Genomic DNA, 22,554 nt, shown 5'->3' on the forward strand with positions numbered 1-22,554 from the left:
CCAGTCAAACTTTAAAGGGCCACTCCGCTGATACTATGGTGTTCAACCTATTTAAAGCAGCATTCATTGTTTTTTTTTGTCCATTTGGGACAGCAGAACAAGCTGTAAACACCACACTGATACATTATCACCTATTCACATTATAAAGTTGATATGGCTAACGTGCAAACAACTACATATTTACACATCTAGCAGACACGGAGCAACATTCATTTGGAGTCGTATTTCTGGCTATTCAAGTTTGATGTCCAATATTGACTCTCCTTTTCAGATCTTTTTAGTAGGGCTGTCGCAATAACCGCATATTGACAAGCCAGTCACAGGAGATGGCAAGCAATCGCCACATCCGCTATCTTCACGTTTCTTTCTTTTTTGAGTTCTTTGCAATGGGAACTCTGCGTATTTACACTAAACTCTCAAGTGCTGAATTTGCAAATGCACCTGAGAGTATAAATAAACACTAAATGCATATTAATGTTGCCCTAGTTGTTGTTGCCTCATTAAAAAACAAATAAAAGGTGTGTTTGATGGAGGTGAGATGACAAAAGTAGCGTGTCAGCAGCGTGTGAGCTGCCTTTGTCCTCCGTAATGAGGCGCTGAGCTGCTAATTGAAGGATCATATGGGACTGAGGGTACGAGGTCTCGCTAACAGATGGTGGGAGTCTTGAGTCAGATAAATAAACCATTAGCCCAGCAAGGAGATATCGCCATGTGAGGGAGCCCCGTGCCAACGCCGCGGACAACTTGGTTCCAACATAAAACAACATATTCATTATGAACCGATGGAGCACTTTGTAAAAGCAATAAAAGCGGATGGAGGGCAGCCACCACTGCAAAAAAGCCATGTGAGGCAAAGACTGCCATGATGACGAGAGAAAACTAAAGTTGTTAGCCTTCAACCATCAGATCTGGACAGTGGGGATCTCTGCTGATTGGGATTGTTTTATGTTAATAGCAGTCTGGCGTGCTGTTGCACTACTCGGGCTCTGACATGAAACACAGACGCAGCCAATAGACGTCTCGTTGCCTCGGGATTCCTGCTATCATTACTACAAGTTGGCAAATTTACATGAACAGAGCGTCTGAATCTGTGATGCCATTAAGAATGCATATCCTATATTTAAAATGTATTAAACAAGAGAGAAAAGGGGAGGCTTTTATTACCCAGTGTTAAACTCTACAACAGTAATGTTGAACAAGCACCAGAAGGAAACGGATTTGATATCCTTGTTTAGGGATGCACCGATACCAGATCACACATCAGGCCGATTCTTACTCAAATAGCTGGATCGGGTATCAGTAACAATTGAGCCGAACTATTCAATTCAATTCCATGATTGTATACTATATACATTATATACTAGAATTTTAATTCCTGTTTAAGTTTTGATTTGTTGCTGCATTAAAATGGTCTACATTTGAACTGTAATTCCTGTCAATTTTGAAGATTTTTCTCAAATTTTTCATGTCAAGAACCGCCATAATTGATGTACAATAGACTACAGACCATGGATGTGTAAGACGCATAAGAGATTATGTCCTGTGCTTTTGCCCTGCGTGTTAATAAATAGCCTACAACTATATTAAATTCTGTTTATGTCATGCTACTAGCACTACTAGCTACTGGCCGATAGTCGGTTGTTTGGGAACAGAGACGTTAATACATCCACCAAGGTACAGGTTTACAGCATACAGCCCATGGTGTATTATAAGATAATAAAAGTGATGAATTACAGCCAATATATCCATTATTACAGCAAGAAAATAACTCAGGATTCAGCCATTAGTTAATTTTACATCATTTAGGACATAGTTATTTAAATGAGGGCTAATTAAGGAAGTTGATCTACCTAAAAATAAATGCTCCTCTGATTTACAGACGTCTCTTTACGGCCACAGTTCATTTGATTCTTCTTTCCCTTGTCGGGTCATTTTTTTGGTGACCCATCATCTCTTACAAATGACAAATTCCAACAACATTTGAAAGCTCATCATATATAAAACAATAATTTATTATTTCTCTCATTTTACAAGACATCAAATTGTGTGGCTAACTAAGGATTTGTTAAGCTGTTATTCTGTCCAATACATGAAACCCTAAGAAAGCAAAAGCGACTACAATGTGTGCTGTAACAAACACAGACATTTCAATTCCAATGTGAGCAACATCTTTGTCTAAAGGTACGTACAATGCACAATGATATCACGCTATGATGTCCTCTACATTATGTAACAGATGGTACATCGCTGGTGGTAGTAACTTTGGGAAATCAGCACCATTAGAGAGAAATTAAAACTAAAAAAGTGGATTTGTTACAAAAAAAATTGTATTTTTTTTTAATTTACAAAAGTCCTTTTGAAAAGGAGTACGTGTTCTACCTTGCAGGAAAATAGCATTGTTTCCATAAAAGCATTAAGTATGCATAACAGTAAAATACTGATAAGAGATATATATATAGTACGAACAAAATAATGTAAAATAGTGTAAATGCTGGCTGTTTATGTATGGCACACGGTCTTTACACACTTTCAAAAACCTTCCAAAAACGTCACATATTGTGTTTCCAAAATTATTCAAAAGAGCAAGCACAAAGGTAGAAAAGGTTATTGAAAGAATTTGAAAAAAAGTTTCCAAAATCATCCTCGTAACCATGTCCCGTTCATGTCAAGTCCAACCGTCATTATAAAGACCTTCTCTTCACCGCGGCGGTGGAAAATGTTCGTCCAGGAAAGGCTTTCCTTATTTCCTATTTACAAAATGTTGCCACATTGAACGAGGCAGGAATCTCTACCCCAACCGGTAGTGTCCTATGTACAGTCCATCACACCAGTCCGTCCTCCTCTGGCCGGCCCGCCACCTGAACTCAGAGCAGGACTCAGACTGTGGTCACAGACAGGAGCGAGTTGTAAACCCTCGTGCCATCTGGCGACTTGGTACCGTGGGTGAGCAGTTCCTGGATGGTCATCCAGTTGTCAAATATTTTCTTACTTCTCTTTTTCATCATCTTTTTGTGGCTGAGTTCGATGATGTTGGGCTCCTTTTTGTCCTCGGAGCCGACCGGCTCCTTCAGAGAGTCGACCCGGCTCTGCTTCATGAACTCGCGGCGCTGCCTCTGCTCTTTGGCGCGGACTGCGTGCTGCTTCCTCTCCTCCTTGCTCCAGTAGCGGCCCATCTTCAGCTCGCTTATGGCGTCATCGTCCGTGGTCATGCCGCTGCGCTCCTCGTGGATGCGCAGGGCGCGCTCCCTCAGCAGCTTGTCCCGGACAGGCCGCTTGGTGATGTAGCGCGTGCCGTCGCTGCGGATCTTCACCTTCCACTCCATCTTGGGATCCAGGTCATTGGGGTTGAGGGGGTCCCGGCACATGCTGACCAGACTCATCTGGCTCTGGGCGTACTCCACGGCTGATTTCTGCTGGATCAGCTGCATGTAGCTCTGGTAGTGCTGGGCGTGGGCGGGGATGTGGGCGTGCTTGTACGGCGAATGCGGCTGAGACAAGCTCCCCCTGGACTTACTGGACTCTCCCGACTTCCTCTCCTTGCTCTCTGCCTGCAGGGCTCCGTCTGAATCCTTGGAGGAGCTTCTGCTCCGGCTGGGGCCACTGGCTTCCTGGACGGGGGATAGGAGCGGTTTGAGGATCCTGCCGTTAGAGCCGGTGGCGCCAGATGCCCCAACCGGACCCTGATCCTCTGCTCCTCGACGGAGCGAGTTGTCTGGAGACAGCTCCAATGTGAGAGGGGTGCTGCGGCAGCTCTCGCCAGTGTTGTAAGCACTGGAGCTGTCTTTGTCGGATTTCTCCGGCAGCTCCGTGATGTCTGAGAGCTCGTGGCGCCGTGCGTCGCTGGTGGTGTTGTAGTTGCGGAAGCCGCTGTTGTGGAGCATCCAGGACTCGCGGCACTGCTCCCTCAGCTGCTGCATCTTGTGAGCACGCACGATATTCAAGCACTCCAGCTCGATGGTGCGCAGCTCCTCGTTGAGCATCTCCAGCTCCTTGTCCACCCCCTCTTGGTCCTGACCTCCTGCCCCGACACCCTGGTAGTACAGACCCTGGGCCGCGCCGCTCCTCATCTGGCACTTCAGCTCCAGCAGCTCTCTGAAGCGCTCGCACTCGTCGGCCGGGATGCCCAGGAAGTCGGCGTCGGCGTAGTCTGCCGAGATGAATGACTCGCCGCTGAAGGGCAGATCGGCGCTGCCGAGGGTGTCCTGGCTGTAGGTGAGCTTTCTGCAGCTGCCCAGCGTGTTGGAGGCCGTCGTCTGGTCGTCGCCGAGGTTCTCCTGCTCCGAGCTCTCGTCGTTTCGCGTGCTCTCGTCCGTGCGACCGACACCGCTGTCCTTCTCGTGGTGGTTGGACAGCAGTGTGGCCGTGTCTGTGGTGCCTCCGTCCTCCTCATGCTTCTTCTGCGGAAACAGACAACAGAGCGACTCAGAAATAAATACAATTACTGACTCTAATCAGCTTTGAATTACAAAAATCAATCTTGTAAAACAAAACATAACTCCTCAGGAAACCTTTTAGTTTAAAGTGGAGCTATAACAAAGGCTTCAAACAGTTTTTGTCGATGTGCTTTTCCATATGACCGACTCCATTTTCCGCAAAGCGAAAAAAAAACTTTACCAAAAACAAGTGAACAGCTGTTACCCTCAGCAGAATTGGCTCGGCCAAAATAATCTATAGATGAACATATGTGTTATTGCTGATTGATTGTGCTAGTTTGCCTCCACACGCTGTGCATGTATGTGTGTGTGTGTGTGTGTACCTGCTGCAGCATGCTGGCAGTGAACTGCATGGCCTGATGGTGCTGCTGCTCCAGCATGTCCATGTGGAGGTCATCCAGGAAGTCGTTCCTGTCATCATCCATCCAGCCCTCGTCCAGCTGAGACGCAGTCGGGGGAGAAGAGACTCATTAGACGCAAATATTATACCACAAAGTTTTACTCAAAAAGTGGAACATCTAGTATTGAAAGGCATACTCTTGTTTATTGGCATGAAAACAGAATGATGGTTCCTAAAGTGACCATATGAGGTGTCTCAAATACTCGCTGCCTTGATAACCCAGTTGCACACGGACCACAGAGTTCATTTACTTGCTTCCATGGCTGCAGAACGCTGTGTTTGCGTGCAAATTTTGTTTCATATGTGGCAACAGGGGTTGTTGAAATGGGTAGTGGACGGGATCACACAGATGTCCAAAACAAAAAAACAGATGTTCCGGACCGTAATGGAAATTTCAAAGGAGAACATACTGGCTGTAGCATTATCGGAGAAGCCAGTATTTCAATTTAGCATGTTTCCTTAATCTCTGGTGACATACCATGGTCATTTTATGACTTATTACAGTAAATATATTACATATTGGTCCTTTAACCTTTACTGAGCTTACACCCATAATGATGAATAATAATCCTAATTACCTGGAGCTCAGGTCTGGCCACCAGCAGAGAGATATTCTGGTTCCCCTCGCTGGTCAGCAGCACCACAGCATCCTCCCGGTTCTGGATCTCAACACCATTGATCTAGGGGGACAGAAGGAAATATTATACCTTATACCTATCTATAATACCTTATCTTTTCAAAATAAGATGAATTTTGTGCTTTTTAAATGTTTTCATTTGTGTCTCATATATCTCTAACCACCACTTCTTAACAGAGGTAAAAACCTTTTCAATACTGGTGATTCATTTAAAGGTAAGCAACGGGGTCCTAGAAATAAACATGAACTGAATATTGACGAGTAAAACTGCAGAGATTTCAGTGATCTCACCTGAATGATTTTGTCTCCTTCTCTAATTCTGCCGTCCTTTGCAGCGATGCTGTGTGGATCAATCTAAAGAAAAGAGAATAAAAGAGTAAGAGATTAAGGTTACTACTAACTGAGATCTGCATTTTACCATTACATTTTTGGGGATATATCTTCCATTTCTAAGTTAAAGTGAGTATCATCACTGCTGACAGTCGTAGCAGTCACTATTTACTAACTGTTGAAGTCGATCTGAGAGCTGCCCTGCACCACGTACCTCACTGATGTAGATCCCAGCCTCGTCCTCATCATCAGTCCTGTAACAGATCGTCAGGCCGAGCTTGTCTTGGATGTTGGCTCGGTACAAATCCACTTCCTGGTGAGACAAATGCACAAATTAATACCCCATATACATCTGAAATTATTAGCTTTTCTTTTTCCAAGATTGAGTAGAAAATGGTTGTATATATCTGCTCATGTTTTTCTGGACGGACTGACTACGAAATGGGATCAACAGCGATCCATCAATCACTGTAATGAATCTTTCAGCTGGACGCAGGGAAGCCATTGGCTGTCTTAGAGGCCCACTGACAGGATGAGAGATGATGCAGCGGACTGCAGATGGGCCGAGTGCCGTTTTTCACTTGTCAACACCTGTAATCTCACAGATACAGATGAAGATACGAGCGGCGCTGTTCTTCCGAGGGCAGAGGACGGACTCTGCGAGAGTTAACCCCCCCCAAAAAAACTGAGTCATTGCTGAATACTGAAGACCATCTTAAAGGAATAGTTTGACATTTTGGGAAATTTGTGTACTCCATTTATTGCAGAGAGTTAGATGACAAATTTAGTGACGTGGAAGAACTAGTTTCTACGGAGCCCCTGGACTTGAGGCTCCTGCACAGCGTACTCTCTGTACTTCCACATAAACTGTTTGTGTTGAATTACATCAGCTAGGGACGGCATGTTTGTTTGTTTCCCTTCTACAGCTGTAGAGCTGCTCTGCAGTGTGCCGAGACGTCCCGCTTCAGTGTCTCTATAATATTTTTATAACCAGCCATTGTATATTTATGACATTCGGTAAATTTAATATGACCTTACTGTACTTTGGGGCATTTTTTATCTACTGTGGAATCAATTTAATATGGTACTATAATATTCCTACAGGGAGTAATATCTGTTCATGCTGTGTAGTGAGTTTCAGGTTTATAGGGACCATATTATTCCCATATAGTACATTTTGTTTTCTGTGTTGTAGATATTGATTTAGGAGTCCCTATATTTTTGGCACACAGCAGCCATGCTGTAATATTTACTTATACATTTATTTACGTACTTTTTCATTCATATGCTTAATGTTTTGTTTAATAATAAGGGTCGATGTCCTAGATTTACCTGTTCTCAGTGGTGGAAGACAGATCCTATATTTACGTAAAAGTAGCAAAGCTACAATATAAACAAAAATACTCCATTAACAGTAGGGTTGTCACAATATCAGATTTTCACTATGTGATTATCGTGGTCAAAAAAAATTCACGATAGTGTTATAAATGCGATATCTATAGAACAATTAAAAAAACTCATAATAACGCTATCAGTTCACTTTGTTTATTGTGCGTTTTGTCTCTTTTTTGGCAATTACACTCGAAATACAAGCGTAGGGAGGTGGAGAGAGAGTGTAACCATAACCTTACAAAAGTGTGATGTAAGAGGGGCTTCATTATATACACATAATTATCATATGTGTATGATTATATCAATATTTAATTTATAAAAATATCAATATCAATCAATCACAGAGTGCTACGGTCTGTTATTTTCTTTACAACAGACCGTTGCTATGGACACAGTTCTGATATTGGACTCAGGAGGACCGTTTTTGTGTCAAATTATTGATTTCTTAAGTAAGTAGCCGTGTAATAAGCGGGATAATGTACAGCTAGCGGGACATTGTTGTGAAATAAACCCTGCATATACTGCCAAAATCGCCCTGTCGAGGTTTATTTTACAACAATGACCGGCTTGCTGTACTTTATCCCTTACTTAGTTTCACTTATGTTATGACTAAGCTTGAAAGTCTGAAGTTAGGAACGGGTGGTGCAACTGGTTTCGTGGAGTCTTGGCTGCTTGCCTGGCAACCTTACACCCTTGACGAGATGCCAGGCGAGAAAGCTTATAAACCTAATTATCAAAATGTAAAATTATTCTTTCAACCTGTAGAAAACCAAAATATTTCACTGAATTAGCAAAAAAAAATATAAATATATATATTTTTATGACATCCTATTTTTTCTAGTCTATTCTTGTTCCAATTAGAAACATTATGATGTACACAGTGTAACGAAGCATGAAATGAAGCTGATCTGATGCAAGCAGAGCATCACTGGATCGATCAGCTGTTCTTCTCTAGGATGGAGAGTCATTCTGCGAGGACACTCGATGTTTGTCTGCTGCACGTACTGTATGACATTAGCCGCTCAGATGTTCACCTTTCTGGTCCCAGCCTCGCAGCTCCTCCGTGGATATTATTAATATCAAACAGTAGGTGGCTGAGGTTTAATGGGAGGGGGGTGTCGGGGTCGGCGGAGGTCGCTGAAGGAGCACAGCGGAGGCTTGATCATGGCCTCATCCAGGCATTGTTAGTGCGCATCATCAGATCCATCACTGCGGGCCTATTATCTGTGCCATCTAATTATCCACCGGCCGAGGAAGACTTATTAGGCCTTGTCACTAATAAGTAATGATGTCACCGCTGTGCATCTGCTGGAACAAACCAGCAACTCGATTCCTGTCTGGCTTACAGCTCAGTGTGTGTGTATGTTGAGAGAGAGAGAGAGAGAGAGAGAGAGAGAGTGAGTGCCCCATCAATAACGGGGAATATATCAGGACTTGTGGTCGCTAGCGGGGCCATTGGGCTGGAGACACAGAGGCGACCTTGGGTCTGCTTGTGAAGCAAATGATGCACGGCTGCCTGGATGTAGATCTTCATTGAGAGGGGAAGAAGGAAGGGAGTTGATGTTTACCTCATATTCCAGCTCCTCGCGCTCTATGTCCTGCTGTATGACCTCCAGGAAGTCGTTGGGGTCAAAGTATGCATGTTGAGGATGCCTGAGGAAAGACAAATAAAACAGTATAAGATAAACTGGTAAAGAGTTGAATGCATATTTAAAAAACATATTAAGAAAAAGAAATCCTTTACTGAGACATTTTTGTCAATCTGGATTTAATTTTGCCCCAGAGTTTGAATCTTAAATGAGAAGGAGAGAGGAAGTAATGTAGAAATCACTCTTGGATCAGATATATTGAAGCTGCACCCGGAGGCTAATCACAAATTAACATGCTGTGTTATTAATTTGAGTCAGAAATCAATTAAAGGAATCACAATCATTCATTAAAGGGCAACTGCTGCTGCCGCCACGGGGTTGTGAGATATAGCCAGGCTCTCTGAGCTCCAGGGGCCCAACACACACACACACAAACAATAGATGCAATTTGTGAATATGCAAATACGCATGAACTAAAACCGTCATTTCAATGTGGCTGTGTGCCCGGGAGGAGCTGTCGGGACATTTTCCCTTCATACTTCAGACGAATCCTGCGTGATCACAGCTGTGTGGTCTGGAGGAGGAGATAAGGTGTCGCTCTCTTAATTAACTATTACAGTGAAAGGTCTGACTGTGTCTCTGAGAGCGAGGTGACCTTTTTAACATTGCTGAGCTGTGACACCAAAGAATTCCTGATCCTTCTCATTTAAAGTGGATTTCCTGGGAAAACGTTTAATGATCTTTTCTTTACCGCAGCGAAACTGCAACTAAACAATGCTTTTAAAGTTCAGTTTCAGGTGAGTCACTATTGACTAGACTTCTGTGTTCCTGGATGATATATAACACTTTGTTTGTTTGCAAGCTGCGTCTTGGCAACGGAGGACCAAATACAGCCCAGATTAGGTTAGATTTTGTGGGGGTGTATTGCTTCAGGTACCGATAAGATGATGTCATACGATCCAGAAGTGCTGGTTTCGGTAACAGATCCGTTTGAAGGCGTATGAGACACCGAAAACACTATAACACTCTGAGACACTACAACAATCATTTTAGCCTTCATTGCAACGATCGCGTCATTAGACAACATTCATGTTATAAAGTGACAGCTGCATTGCATTTTAGCTAAAGTTGAGTAAGGTTCCACTATTTTGTCGGCGTCCTCTGCATCACTTTTTTCATGTATCGCTGTTGTCTGTCTGATCACAGACGTATGCGTCATTCATCTGCAGTCTAATCTCTATATACAGATATCTGGATTATATGAATATCTGTAGGCAACGGGACAAGATTTTGGTATCGGAAGCGTTTCGCATTTTCTAAGCCATCTACTGATTCTAGCAGAGCTTTCTCTCTAGTTCTTCATCAGCTGAGCTGGCACTTACTCCTCTGGCAGCAGATACTCCTCCAGCTCCGTCATGGGGGGTGAGGAGGGAGACAGCTTTGTGAGGGCCATGATGTGCTGCAGGGTGATGTCCGTCTGGGTGCTGATGTCTGAGACCTGGGTGTCACCGGCCGGGCTGGACTCTTTGGGAAGCGGGGCTCGGCGCAGAACCTGGACCATGATGGGCTCCTTGGCGGTGCGGAAGGCCTCCACCGCCTGGTCGTGGGTGGCCTTGGAGAGGTCCTTGCCGTTGACCTGGAAGAAGACACAGAGAGAAACGAATCAGTGTTAAGGATTCTGTATGGTTTGTTGATGCAGAAGAAACACGAAGTAAATCATAAGGATGCACAAGATTTTTTTTCTCATTCTGAGTTGTGATCTCTGAGCCTGAAGAGGATGTTCATTACTCCACACTGATGTAATCATTATCTCTGATGATTGAGCCCCCCACATGAAGCGCTGCGCCCACACAAACTCAGCGGTGATATCCTGTCAGAGAAATGACTCATTACCGCCTCAGCTTGTTTTACAGGGTCACAGTCGGACCGAGCAGAATAAGACCTTAATTAGGATGAGTCTCTCTTTAATTAATCAAGGTCATTAGCTGAGGCTGCATGGAGGAGCCCTCATTCAGCTAAGTAATTTCTCAGCAGAGGATAAATGTGACCTCCCGTCATAGACAGTGGAACGGGCGCCGCGCGTTAACCTGAGATTAATTTGAGCAAAAAGGCCGCGTCGCGTCGCAGAGAAGAGGCTAATTAAGTTCGGTTGAGCCACTTAAGGCCTCTGTGTGCTGATGGAAGATGAGCGAGGAGCCTCTAAAGTCCCCGCTCTCAATGGAATATGTCATTGGATCCGACGAGACTTATCATTAAATAAAGAAGTCTGCACACAGATCTAGGCTGTCCAAAATGTCAGGCAGAGCACAGGGATTCAATTTAATTTCGCTTTGGAGCAAATGTCACTTTAAGTTCACCGAAAACACACCCAAAACAAGCATTAACCCGGTGAACTTTAGAGTCCCCTGCAGCCGCCTGCATGCATATTGCATCCTGGGCCATCACGCCGGCCCCTCGGATTTTATCAGCGAGCTGCTGTTCCACTTTCAATCACCACCATCATAAGGACTTTGTTGGTTTGTGATTCCTGGATGTGTCGAAAGCTTTGATAAGATCTCAGCCCGGGGCTCTTCTCATTTCACAGACTCAGACACACACACACACACACAAAGCTTTCTAAGAACCAAGTTACTTTCCAGCATGCAGAGTTTGCAGGTCATAAATCTTTAGCGCTCCTTCTCACTCCTCCTGACATCTAACATACATGCAAGTCCCTGTTTGAGGATTAATTTTCTGATAAACACGTGGCTGTTTGGCGCGCCTGCCTTCAGGCTATGGTCGGCTCATTCCAATTCATGGCACACTTTTGCAGACTTAACTGTGGAATAGCAGCAATATTAAACCTCCTCCAGGGCATGAATGCTGTATATATATACACACACACACACACACACACACACACACACACACACACACACACAACCTGACTTTGCCCCAGACAATGTAAAAGCTGAGTACATATTTCTATAAAAGGAGTACATATAGAAATCAAAGGGCTCGTGTGTGCTTAGAGGAAGGACGAAGAAAAGCAGGAAACTTAATGCAGGAGTCAGAGGAGTCTATGTGCCCACTAATAAGCAGAGCAGATTAATGCTAATCCTGGGCCTGCAGGATAATTGGATCATCTCAGCGGACTTAAACTTCTACTTCTTCTACATCAAAACTTAATAGCTCATCTATTTGTGGTTTGCTCCGAATAATTCGACATTGAGAAAAATATCACGGAATACTAATTTAAAAAAATCCTTACTTTAAAAAACAAAACAAAACCTTGAGATTTAAGACCACTGCTCTGCCTGGCCTTGGCTGAAACAAGCAAAACATCACAACATAAAAGAAGACATCTAAATTCTGTTGTCGGTAATAAGCCTTCCTGAAACCACACGGGACCTCACATCCTCAACCATCTTTGTTTCCCACAGCGAGCCACGATGTTGTACATCAGCTGAGAGGAATACAAGCGCCTTTGTGCTTTCTCCTCCTCTCTCTGCATGCAGGCTCCAGCAGTCAGACCTGGTTGCCAGGAATCCCGGGGCTACTTGAAGGCAGCGAACCGGAGACAAAAGCCTTTAGCCCCCGTCTTGGCGAGCCCGGAGCATTCTGCCTCGGTGCTCTCAATGGGGGGAGTCACCTCCCCAGCTGTGGAGGGGGTCCCACGACCTCCATTCACTGCGCTCACCTCTGACACGGAGCGGCTCTTTGCAGCACACTGGGAAAAAACACACAACACTCCCCCTGACACAATACACAATGCTTCACCGCCACTGAGCTGGCCAGCTATGCTGTGTTAACCCTGTGCCTTAACACCGCCGCAGCTCAGCTGCTTGTGAAGAACGCAAAACTCAAGCTGATGCAGTAATGAGCCGAAGAAACCAGACTCTGAATGCCGCCTCAACTGTAATCTAAGGCTAGATTTACCTTTGCAAATACACTTGAGCTGTTGTTCATGTTGACACAACGATGACTGACATGCAGAAATGACTCTGTCAAGTCAAGTCAATTTTATTTGTATAGCCCAAAATCACGTCACCAAACAGGTAGAGCCAGAGCAACACGACCTCCTCTCCACGCCAGATAGATAGAGCCAGAGCAACCTCTGGTGCATCCTCCGAGAGATTTAACAGAGTTAAATCCATTTTAATGACAAGAGGGCAGCAAGGTCCTACTTAAAGGAATACTAATTAGGTTTCAATCACGCGTCTGCTGTGTCGGTGTTTGGTGAAGAATTCACACAGCTGTGGCTTTGTTATTCACAGCCTATTTTCTTCAATTAAAATAGCACATTTGACCTCTAATGCAACATCGGAGACATGTATCCCTGCACGGGATCTGGTTTCAGAGCTATTTCAGTTTTCATGAGATATCTCTGCCAGTCTTCAGCCTTCTGGGTAATAATTAGGGGCAGCAGGGGCGGGCCGTGGCGCGAGCCCCGGCGCCGTATCTTCCATGGAACGCAAATCAAGCTGGATTGAGATGCTGATGTTGGAATCTGTGTGTGTGTGTGTGTGTAATCAGTGATTGCTAACCTGCTGCCAAAGATGCTCATCTGCCAGGCAGCGAGCTCAATCCCCTTCATTATGATCTTTGTGTTGTGGTTAGATGGAGTGTGAGGCGGCCTCAGCTTTTCATTTATTCTTTATTTAATCAGGTAGTCTCATTGAAATTGAGCTTCTTATTATTCATGAGGAGCCTTGATATCAAAAACATAACAAATACAATAATCAGTCCAAGTTAAAATGAAACTGAACTGACCGTCCGCCAAGGCCTCCCCCCCTCCCTTAGTTACTGTTGCTATGCATGTCAAGCTTTCTGTTCTTTCACGCCACCTATGCTGTTTATATTGACAGCAGATTTACCACTAAAAATCCCTGGTACATCTTTTTGAGGTAGGGAAAAAGCTGGTACTTGCTAACTGAGCTAAAGTTAGCTCCATGAGTAGGTTGAAATAACCATGTTAGGCTGCTTAGCTTACATACTCAGACAAGCAATACAGAGGTCACCCCACAAAATAATATAGTGTGAAATGCTCCTTGGCCTTAGCTTACTACTCTTGGTAGTGAGCTAGTTAGCCAGTCATGCTAACATGCAATGGATATGTTTTTGTTGCAGTAGCGCCAGTTCGTCACTGGGACAAATTGGCAGCAAGTCTGAGCGGAGATTGCAACCACCTGAAGACTTAGCGTGTTGGAGAGCTCATTGTCTGACGCAAAAACGCGAATGGCGCTCTCTAGAGCCAGTTGGAGCAGAGCCAATGCGTAGAGTGTGTACGTGGGGAGTGAGTGGTGAAGCAAGAGAGAGAGCGCGGCGGCGAGGGTAACGGGTAACGGGTAACGTTAATGACTCCGACCCAAGCAGGAAAAGTTATTAGCTCATTCTAAGCTAACGAAAACACAACGAATCTTATTCTCAGGTGATTATACGCTACAGAAAAACATACTTATTAATATTATATTCCATTTCTGCCAATAGATCCCTTAAATGCTGCACACTGGTCCAAAAATGACAGGGACAAAACTACCATAAAAAAGCCCCCTAATCATTATCACAGAGAAAAGCCTTTTGCAGGATATTAAATCCATTCACTGCCTGTGTTGTGTAACATTAGTCTTTGATACGGCCATTCAATCACCAGCTAATCCTCTAATAATAAAGAGGAGAAGAACATCATTAAGGAGCCAGTGTTTCTGTTCCTTGGGGAAACGCAGTGAGGTGAACGGAGTGGAAACTCTGCCAGGGTGAACGGCGAACCTTTCAGAAGAGGAAACCCTGGGAACTTCACTCTATAGACGAGCATTTTAAAGAGCCTCGAGAGCCGGGACGCTCGCTCGCCTCCTCTTTCTGCTCGGATACACTTCTTAGACGGATTCTTCAAAGTCTGCATTTCGGAGCGGAGAGGAGCGCTGACGTGATGGAGAATGGAGAGGGGAGAGTTGGGGGGGTGCCTATATAACGTTTGAGTGGCAGTCTGAATGTGGGTCATTCTCCTTGAAAAACACAGTTAATCCCTCTTTTATTTCACTTTTAACCATTTTCATAACAAAGAGAGAAAACTCAAGCACCTGCCGGTGATTTCTCAGTGTGGATGAGCACACTTCTAAGTGTGTCTTGAAATCTGCACGTTGTTCTTTTAACCGACTGGACGGGAAAAACCCTCCGAGGTGTGAGGCTTGAAAACACAGCAGTCTTTATTTGCCACAGTGAGCGAGCTTAGTGAGGATTACAGAACAAACAGCTAAAAACGTAACGCTGACTGAACGAGACAGCACTGTTTACAACTAATCTGATCTAAGCACGGGGCATTGTGTTATCCACAGTTGATCAATTAGGAACCCGAATCACTTCCAGTATGCTTTCTGCTTCCTCTCTCTCGTCTAATGAGCCTAATTGAAGGTGTACAGTGAGTCTCAGGGAGCTGCTGAACTTCACTTGTCTCGGAATCCATTTTCTTTGACTTTTATTCCCCTTAAGAATCACCTGTTTCATCCATTTTGCTTTTGAATAAGCTCTGAGAAGAAGTGAAATCTTAAATGGAAGATTTTCTATCTCATAGGGGGTTTAATCAGTAAAACACAGCAGCAGTAACCTGCTGTTATTTACACCAAAACAGAGACTCAGACTCAACGCTATAATCTGCAAAAACCTTGAACTGAAAGCAGACAATACTTTTTATTTTTTGTTTTATTTGGGTATTTCAACTGAAAAATCTTGAGTGAAAATTAGGGATGTCAAAGTTAACGCGATAAAAATATGTTAACGCACATTAATTTTAACGCCACTAATTTCTTTAACGCATTAATGCAGCTTGTGATTTTAAAATTAAGTCAAGTCATAGTCAAGTCAGCACACTGACACACTGACAGCTGTTGTTGCCTGTTGGGCTGCAGTTTACCATGCTATGATTTGAGCATATTGTTTTATGCTAAATGCAGTACCTGTGAGGGTTTCTGGACAATATTTATCATTGTTTTGTGTTGTTAATTGATTTCCAATAATAAATATATACATACATTGACATAAAGCAGCATATTTGCCCACTCCCATGTTGATAAGAGTATTAAATACTTGACAAATCTCCCTTTCAGGTACATTTTGAACAGATAAAAACATGAATTTGCGATTAATCGTGATGAACTATTTTAATCGATAGTGAAAATACAACATATAAAAGTGGCTGTGTGCCACATTTTAACACCGATAACTCACAATATTTTTCTGAGTTATCTGTATAATTCACCAACGGCTGAAAAAGTTGGCAGCCTCCTCTAAACCAAGCTCTCACAGATAACTTGTAGCATCTCAAGGCTACCTGAAGGAGGCTGGAGGAGACTGCCTGCCAGAGTGCAGCTGGAGTATATCTCATCAGTACAGACATGAGAACAGGGGAATACAGTTCAATCAAGGGTGGAGTTCATGGGGAATCAGTAAACAGGCCGAAACTCAGGCTTGTGTCGTGCTTCATTAGTACCGTTATCTCGCTGCGCTACCACAGGCTTCACCTCTCTGTCCAGCGCTCAGCAGACCCCACACAACAAACACACTTCCTATTCCCTATGAGGAATTAAACTCTATGCCAGGGCCAAGTCTGTTTGCCCAAGTCAGCAAAGCCAAGTTTGCTCCAACAGCGATCAAACAAGAGCTGCACAGAGATATCCTCCAAAGGAAGACGGGGAGCAGACACGAGTTACAAATCAATCTCACAAAAACAACAATATAAGTCTTCTGGATGTCTAATCTCCACAGAGGGATCACAGCTCCTTCCTTGCAGGTGGTGGGAGTCTAAATCACGCTGCTGCTGACACATAATGCCAGACTCCTGGTCAACACGCTGCTTTTACAGCCTGATAATGGAACATCCTATCCTAATCATCCTTAATCAGTCAAATGTGACTGCTTGTAGGCCACATGGGTCACACATGTTTTATTCATTAGGGGGTGTATACAACACACAAATAAAGCACTAACAAGGTGCATGTTAATGCTAATTTTATAATCAGCAAACTATTAACCATGTGCCTACAGTGACAATCAAGTTAATGCACTGCTGCTCTTGTAAAACAATAGCTAATTGATGCAAATTAAGAGCACGGCACAACAGGAAACAAGGACTATTCACGTCGAGGTCACCCCTGATCTCCCCTGAATATTCCTATTAAACGGTTTAAATGGCTAATGAAAGTGAATATTCCACTAATATTCACGTTTACAGCAGCCATGCATACTCCGATTGAAAAGGTCGGCGTTGTGATATTTGCACATATCTAAAAACGTATTGAAACGTAACATTGATGTAGCTCATAATAATGTTAAGAGTTTACCCACATCACCCACCCCCACCACATATAGATGTCCTCATCAGTGTCACTATACGCATGGATGCCAATCATAATTATCAAGTCCCATGAGTCCTATATTACAAACTAAAGCTCTTCATGAATGCCTGAATGACAGGACTCTCAGGTCCTCCACCAACAAGCAAATACTTAAGTTAGTGACAGAGGTTTTGACATTTTCTATGTGTAGCTACATGGCCAACTCATACATTAAATACAAAACTGAGTCAGTGACTACGTTTACATGCACACCAATCGGAAAATGCTCCATTTGGAAAAAGGTCTAGTTCAGAATATCCAAACAGAAAATATGCCGTTTACATGACCCGTATCAAATTTGGATATTCGGAATAATAGTCGAAAATTGGTGTGCATGTAAACGTAGTCACTGACTCAGTTTTTTATTTCATCCATGAGTTGGCCATGTAGCTACACATAGACAATGTAAGAATCTCTGTCACTAACATAAGTATTTGCTTGTTGGTGGAGGACCTGAGAGTCCTGTCATTCAGGCGTTCATGAAGAGCTTTAGTTTGTAATATAGGACTCATGGGACTTGATAATTATGATTGGCATCCATGCGTATAGTGACACTGATGAGGACATCTATATGTGGTGGGGGTGGGTGATGTGGGTAAACTCTTAACATTATTATGAGCTTCATTGATGTTACGCTTCAATAAGCTCACCAATAGTTTGCTTTGCACAATCACTGCTGGTTTTTGTCAGCCTGGTCCTGCAGTATAATTGCCAGGACGTTGTTATATCTCTGTCGTGGCTGTGATCCCTCTTTGTCGTTTGCTTTGGACTGACGGTAAGTACGCGGGCTCCTGTGAGTGCTCCCCCGTGGCAGCCGGCCACCTGCTCCAGTGTTTAACAGATGTGACGGCACACCGGGGCCGATCTTAGCCGTTATTAAAAACACACAGTGTCAGGCTCCGCTGGCCGCGCTCGGAGCTGGTGATCCCTTGCTTTGTCTCCGTACGCCGTCTGTGTCAAGCCTCATTACTGGGGCCGAACGGGCCGAGCAGGCCGGGCTGCATCTCTGCAAGTTCCTCTTTTTCTGGTAACTGCTTTGATGACAGGGGTCTCTGACAGCGGGGCAGGGGAGGGGAAGAGGATTGAAAGGATGACGGGCTGTCTTGTACAAATATTTTCATCATCTCATTTCTCCGTCTCTGTCTGGTCCAGGAGATGTCATACTGAGACCATCTGGCTCTGTGACAACTTGGCTTCTTGAGCCGAGCATGAAGTCTTTACAGCCTTCAATCAGAAACACGGCTAATTAGGTAGCGGCGAGCTTCAGATAGGAAATGTTCCAGCAGGCTCATTTGTAAACTTCTATTGCCCGGCAGATCAGTAGCGTTTGGTTTAAGATGTTGTTCCTCTGCGGGGGGAACAGAGAGAAGAATCGACAGATACAGAGAGACCTTAGAAAGCAAAGCAGACAAACTAAAGTCCAGATCAGGTTCGGCGCGGATCAGAGCCCCAATAGGCAGCTTTCGCCGAGGCTCTAATTAAGCTCCGGGCCTCATAAGAGCCGCAGCACGGCGCCACGGCCATTACAGAGCGCTTCTGGAGAGATTAAGAGCCGTAGGACTGTCAAACAGAGTTTCCAAGGCCTCTACCTTAAAGTCCCTGACAAAAGCAGCTGAGCTTACATCTCCGCATGGTGCTTACCTTTAGCTTTGAAGAATGGACCGAGGGGTTCGCTGCTGTCAGAGGGGTCAAGTTTAAAAGGGAGCGCTGAGCTCAGGCCTTTAATGATCATAACAAAAAGGGGAGACGCTTATCTAAAACGCCATGTCGGCTACGTTTAATAGACCTTAACAATGTTTGATCTCCAGTACGGCTCTATTGACACTCAGTGCTGTAAACAAAGATTTTGCACAAGTACAATTCCTTCGAGGAAACACTGTAGACAGATACCGAAGCTCTTAATTAATTATATCCAAACAGACTGCTGAAGTTACAAAGTCAAGCGAGTATTTTCTAATCCAGACAGGATTGATAAAATGCCTTCAGGTAAAAAAAAAAAAGTGCAGTCTGTTGACTTTTGTAAAAGAGTGTAAAAGCATATTTTCATGCTTCCAACATGGGAGTTGGAGATAAGGTGTTTAATGAACTGGAAAGATTTCAAGTGTTCATGGATTATTAAGTCCTCGGAGAGATGAAGGAGAGAGCAGAGAGTGGGCGCTGTGCCAGGCTCGCTGAACAAGAGGATCTGCCTGTATTATCAGTAAGGAGAAATAAGACCTCCCAGAATCCCCCCAGAGGTACGAGCTGGGGATGAACGTGCCCACACAGATTTCATTCAACCACTATTTACCGTACTACAGAAAGGCAGAGCTCCACAAGAAGGCTTAATACCAACCCAGTCGCCAGGAAAAATGTTGGCATTGTACGTTTCTGCAGAACACGGGATAAGTTCAATGCCGACGTTTCTGAACCAACAATATGTTTCATAAATACGTTTCATATTAGCCTCGTATCACGCTTTCAAAAACGCACAACGCCACATGGTTAACGTTGTGAAACAATATATAGGTTTAGGCAACAAAACTACTTGGTTAAGATCAAAAAACAGATCATGGTTTGAGATCAACGTAACGCAACAACGCAACAGCGTAATGCAACAATGTAACGTAACAACGCAAAGTAACAACATAATGTAATAATGTAATGTTATAAAGTAACGCAACAACGTAACGCAACGGCGTAGCGCAACGGCGTAGCGCAACAATGTAGCGCAACAGTATGTGTGAGTCCTGTGGCCACGACCAGCAGGAAGCTCAGCATCAGAAATGCTTCATGACGCTCTCATCAAGAACCGGCGCTAATGTGTGATTAGTCATCGTCACTGACGGAGCTGTTTCACGTCTGTCAGAGCAAGACTCTTGACCTTGAGGGCAAGTCTAAGTCAAGTCTGAGCAAATGTAACATGCAAGCCTTTTACTGCAGCTGACCATGACCATTACTACAATATAGCAGCACTGGGTTGACTTGACTTTGAACATTTTCCTTTCAAAGTGTTTTGCACGCATAGCTGAGACCAATCGCTTCAACGCAGTTCATAAAACCTAGAGAAAATATAAAGGTTGGTGCTGCAGAATCCCACCACTGCAAGAGCTTCACACTAAACCTGTACGGTGAATGGAGACACGACCGGTCGGACATCATTAACCCGTGCTAGTATAGTTGTACATTATGAGTGCTCCTTCTAGTAGGACACATGTAATGATTAAACATAGTGTGTCAGACTGGTTGTGTCCGCTCTGTAATGTGTGCTGTCCTAGATTGATCATTGTGGTATAATTGGCCAAAGACCATGAAAAACACAATATTTCTCATAAGTTTTGGTAAATGGACAAACTATTACGCTCCTATTGTGTTATTACTGTTATCCAGTCACTGTTTGGGTTAAAGACAAATAATTACACATGCAAGATGTGGCCTCAGAATTTAACCAGGTTAAAACTGATCAAGATTTTGCTTCTAAGTATCAAGTGAGTCAAATCTCACAGCATCAAGTCTACCTACAGTCTACAGTCTACAGTCTACAGTCTACAGCGCTGCCTGATGACAATAAAAACAGAGACTGCTTCTCTCCACCTGACTGACAAGATGACAACTTTTTTTTACACCTTTCAATTCTCTTGTTTGTCACGTCTGAGGGAACGTTGGCTGTCAAATAGCCGGCTGACTTTTTTCTTAGAAAATGGAAAAAGCGAAAAGTTGAGCTGCAATGATTGGTCAATCAATCAATTAGTCGAACGATTGAAAAATAATCCCAACTATTTTGACAATAAATTCATTGGTCATGTAATTTTTTAAGCTAAATAAACTGAATGGACTGTTGGTAAGACAAAACAGGACATCTGAAGACATCACGTTGGGCTCTGATGGACCTTTTCACAATTTTTGGACATGTTATAGTAGGACTATTTTCATTGTTGATTAATCTGTCCATTTCTTTCTCGATTAATCGATTATTTGTTCAATAAAATTTGTTTCCCAAAGTCCAAGATGACGTCCTCAAATGTCATGTTTTGTCCACAGAGGAGAAAATATTCACATTTAAGAAGCTGGAATCTGAGAAATTTTACTTTTCTTTCTTCAAAAAAAAAAATTACTCAAACCGATTAATTGATTATCAAAATAATTGTTGATTAATTTAATAGTTGATAACGAATCGATTAATCGTTGCAGCTCTACTTCATAGACTAAAGATTAATGGATGATGAAAATAATCGTTAACTGCAGCCCTAAAGAAAAAGCTGGAAACCATTGAAAAAACAACCTGGCAAGTATGAAAAGAAAAAGTGTCCCATCAAAGACTCGGGTAGAATGACAAAATCCTTCCGCGACTCTTCCGAGAGCATCGCTATCATTAACCTTTTAAAATAGAAAAAAACATCCACAGCGTGTCAGAAATCATCTGCGTTATCTCTGCTGTCATGTGGGGCCGGGCGCTTGGCTTTCGTCTGAGGGCGGCGACATGACAAATGACTTGTCATGTTCAACCCGGGCACACTGACTCTCGCTACAGAGCCTCGGTGGCAGACGGAGCAACTGACAGAAGTAAAGACTGCTGCGAGACAGACAGAAGAGGGTTGAACAGGCTGCCAATCCTGGATAACTGACAGGCCCGATGACACCGTGACCGCGGAGACAGCAGAACAAAAGAAGTGACAGCCTTCTCCCATGCACCATGTTGTTATTAGCGGCCTATTGGGGGGTGGAGGAGTCTTTCTGACCCCAATATCAGCTCCCATAACCCATTTATTATGCCACTGCATACACCCATCTTTTCTTTGAGACAAGCAAAAACCTTTTAGTCTTTTTTTTTTTTTTTTTCTCCACGAACAGACCTGATCAAAGCCCAACTATTTGCAGGCACAATGTCAGACTTCTCCCTGTTCTCTTCCCCTGACGGGAGGGAGAATAATGAGCGAGATCCACAGAGAGCTTGATCATTACGTTCATTTAAACCAGCCACTAGCCACCCGGCACCCCCCGTGCGGCAAATGGAGATGTAATTTGGTGTGATTGGAGGATAACACTTGGCTGGGGTCCATTATGGATGAAAAGAACGAGGGGAAAAAAACCAACAGATTTGAGCAGAAACCAGTCCTCAGAAGATGTGCAACACAGTCTGTCAGAGTCTGCTGTTAGATGTTTTCACTCATTAAACCGGACTGCCACTTGAATCCACAACACTCTCAGATGAATAAACCAGTACTCTGCGAGTGAGACGTCTCAATTAAAGTTGACGACGCAGCAAAAAGAACAGAGGATGGCAACACGCTGTAGGTTTTTGTTCTGGGCCAACACACGCCAGTCACACTGCAAATGATATACCCACAGTTTCTCTCCACGAATAGAAGGAATACATAATAATTCAGTCAGCTAACTTTCATTACGACTTCAATATCAAACATCT

The 22,554-nt window shown here is 43.7% G+C and overlaps 1 protein-coding gene across 4 annotated transcripts in view; it reads right to left on the reverse strand.

Annotated features, from left to right (window-relative positions):
- Positions 1 to 1,979: 1,979 nt before the first annotated feature.
- Positions 1,980 to 22,554, reverse strand: part of pdzrn3b (PDZ domain containing RING finger 3b) — a 119,633-nt gene continuing 99,058 nt past the window's right edge. For all 4 annotated transcript variants that reach the window (XM_037774009.1, XM_037773998.1, XM_037774017.1 and 1 more), the window contains 7 exons: positions 10,164 to 10,417; positions 8,761 to 8,845; positions 6,015 to 6,113; positions 5,762 to 5,824; positions 5,412 to 5,513; positions 4,757 to 4,873; positions 1,980 to 4,397 (listed from right to left, as the gene is read on the reverse strand). In XM_037774009.1, coding sequence (XP_037629937.1) covers positions 2,877 to 4,397; positions 4,757 to 4,873; positions 5,412 to 5,513; positions 5,762 to 5,824; positions 6,015 to 6,113; positions 8,761 to 8,845; positions 10,164 to 10,417 — 2,241 coding nt within the window. In that variant the 3' untranslated portion in view covers positions 1,980 to 2,876. The remainder of the gene's footprint in view (positions 4,398 to 4,756; positions 4,874 to 5,411; positions 5,514 to 5,761; positions 5,825 to 6,014; positions 6,114 to 8,760; positions 8,846 to 10,163; positions 10,418 to 22,554) is intronic.

This window comes from Sebastes umbrosus, chromosome 1 (genome assembly GCF_015220745.1).
Source record: "Sebastes umbrosus isolate fSebUmb1 chromosome 1, fSebUmb1.pri, whole genome shotgun sequence".
Classification (NCBI taxonomy): domain Eukaryota; kingdom Metazoa; phylum Chordata; class Actinopteri; order Perciformes; family Sebastidae; genus Sebastes; species Sebastes umbrosus.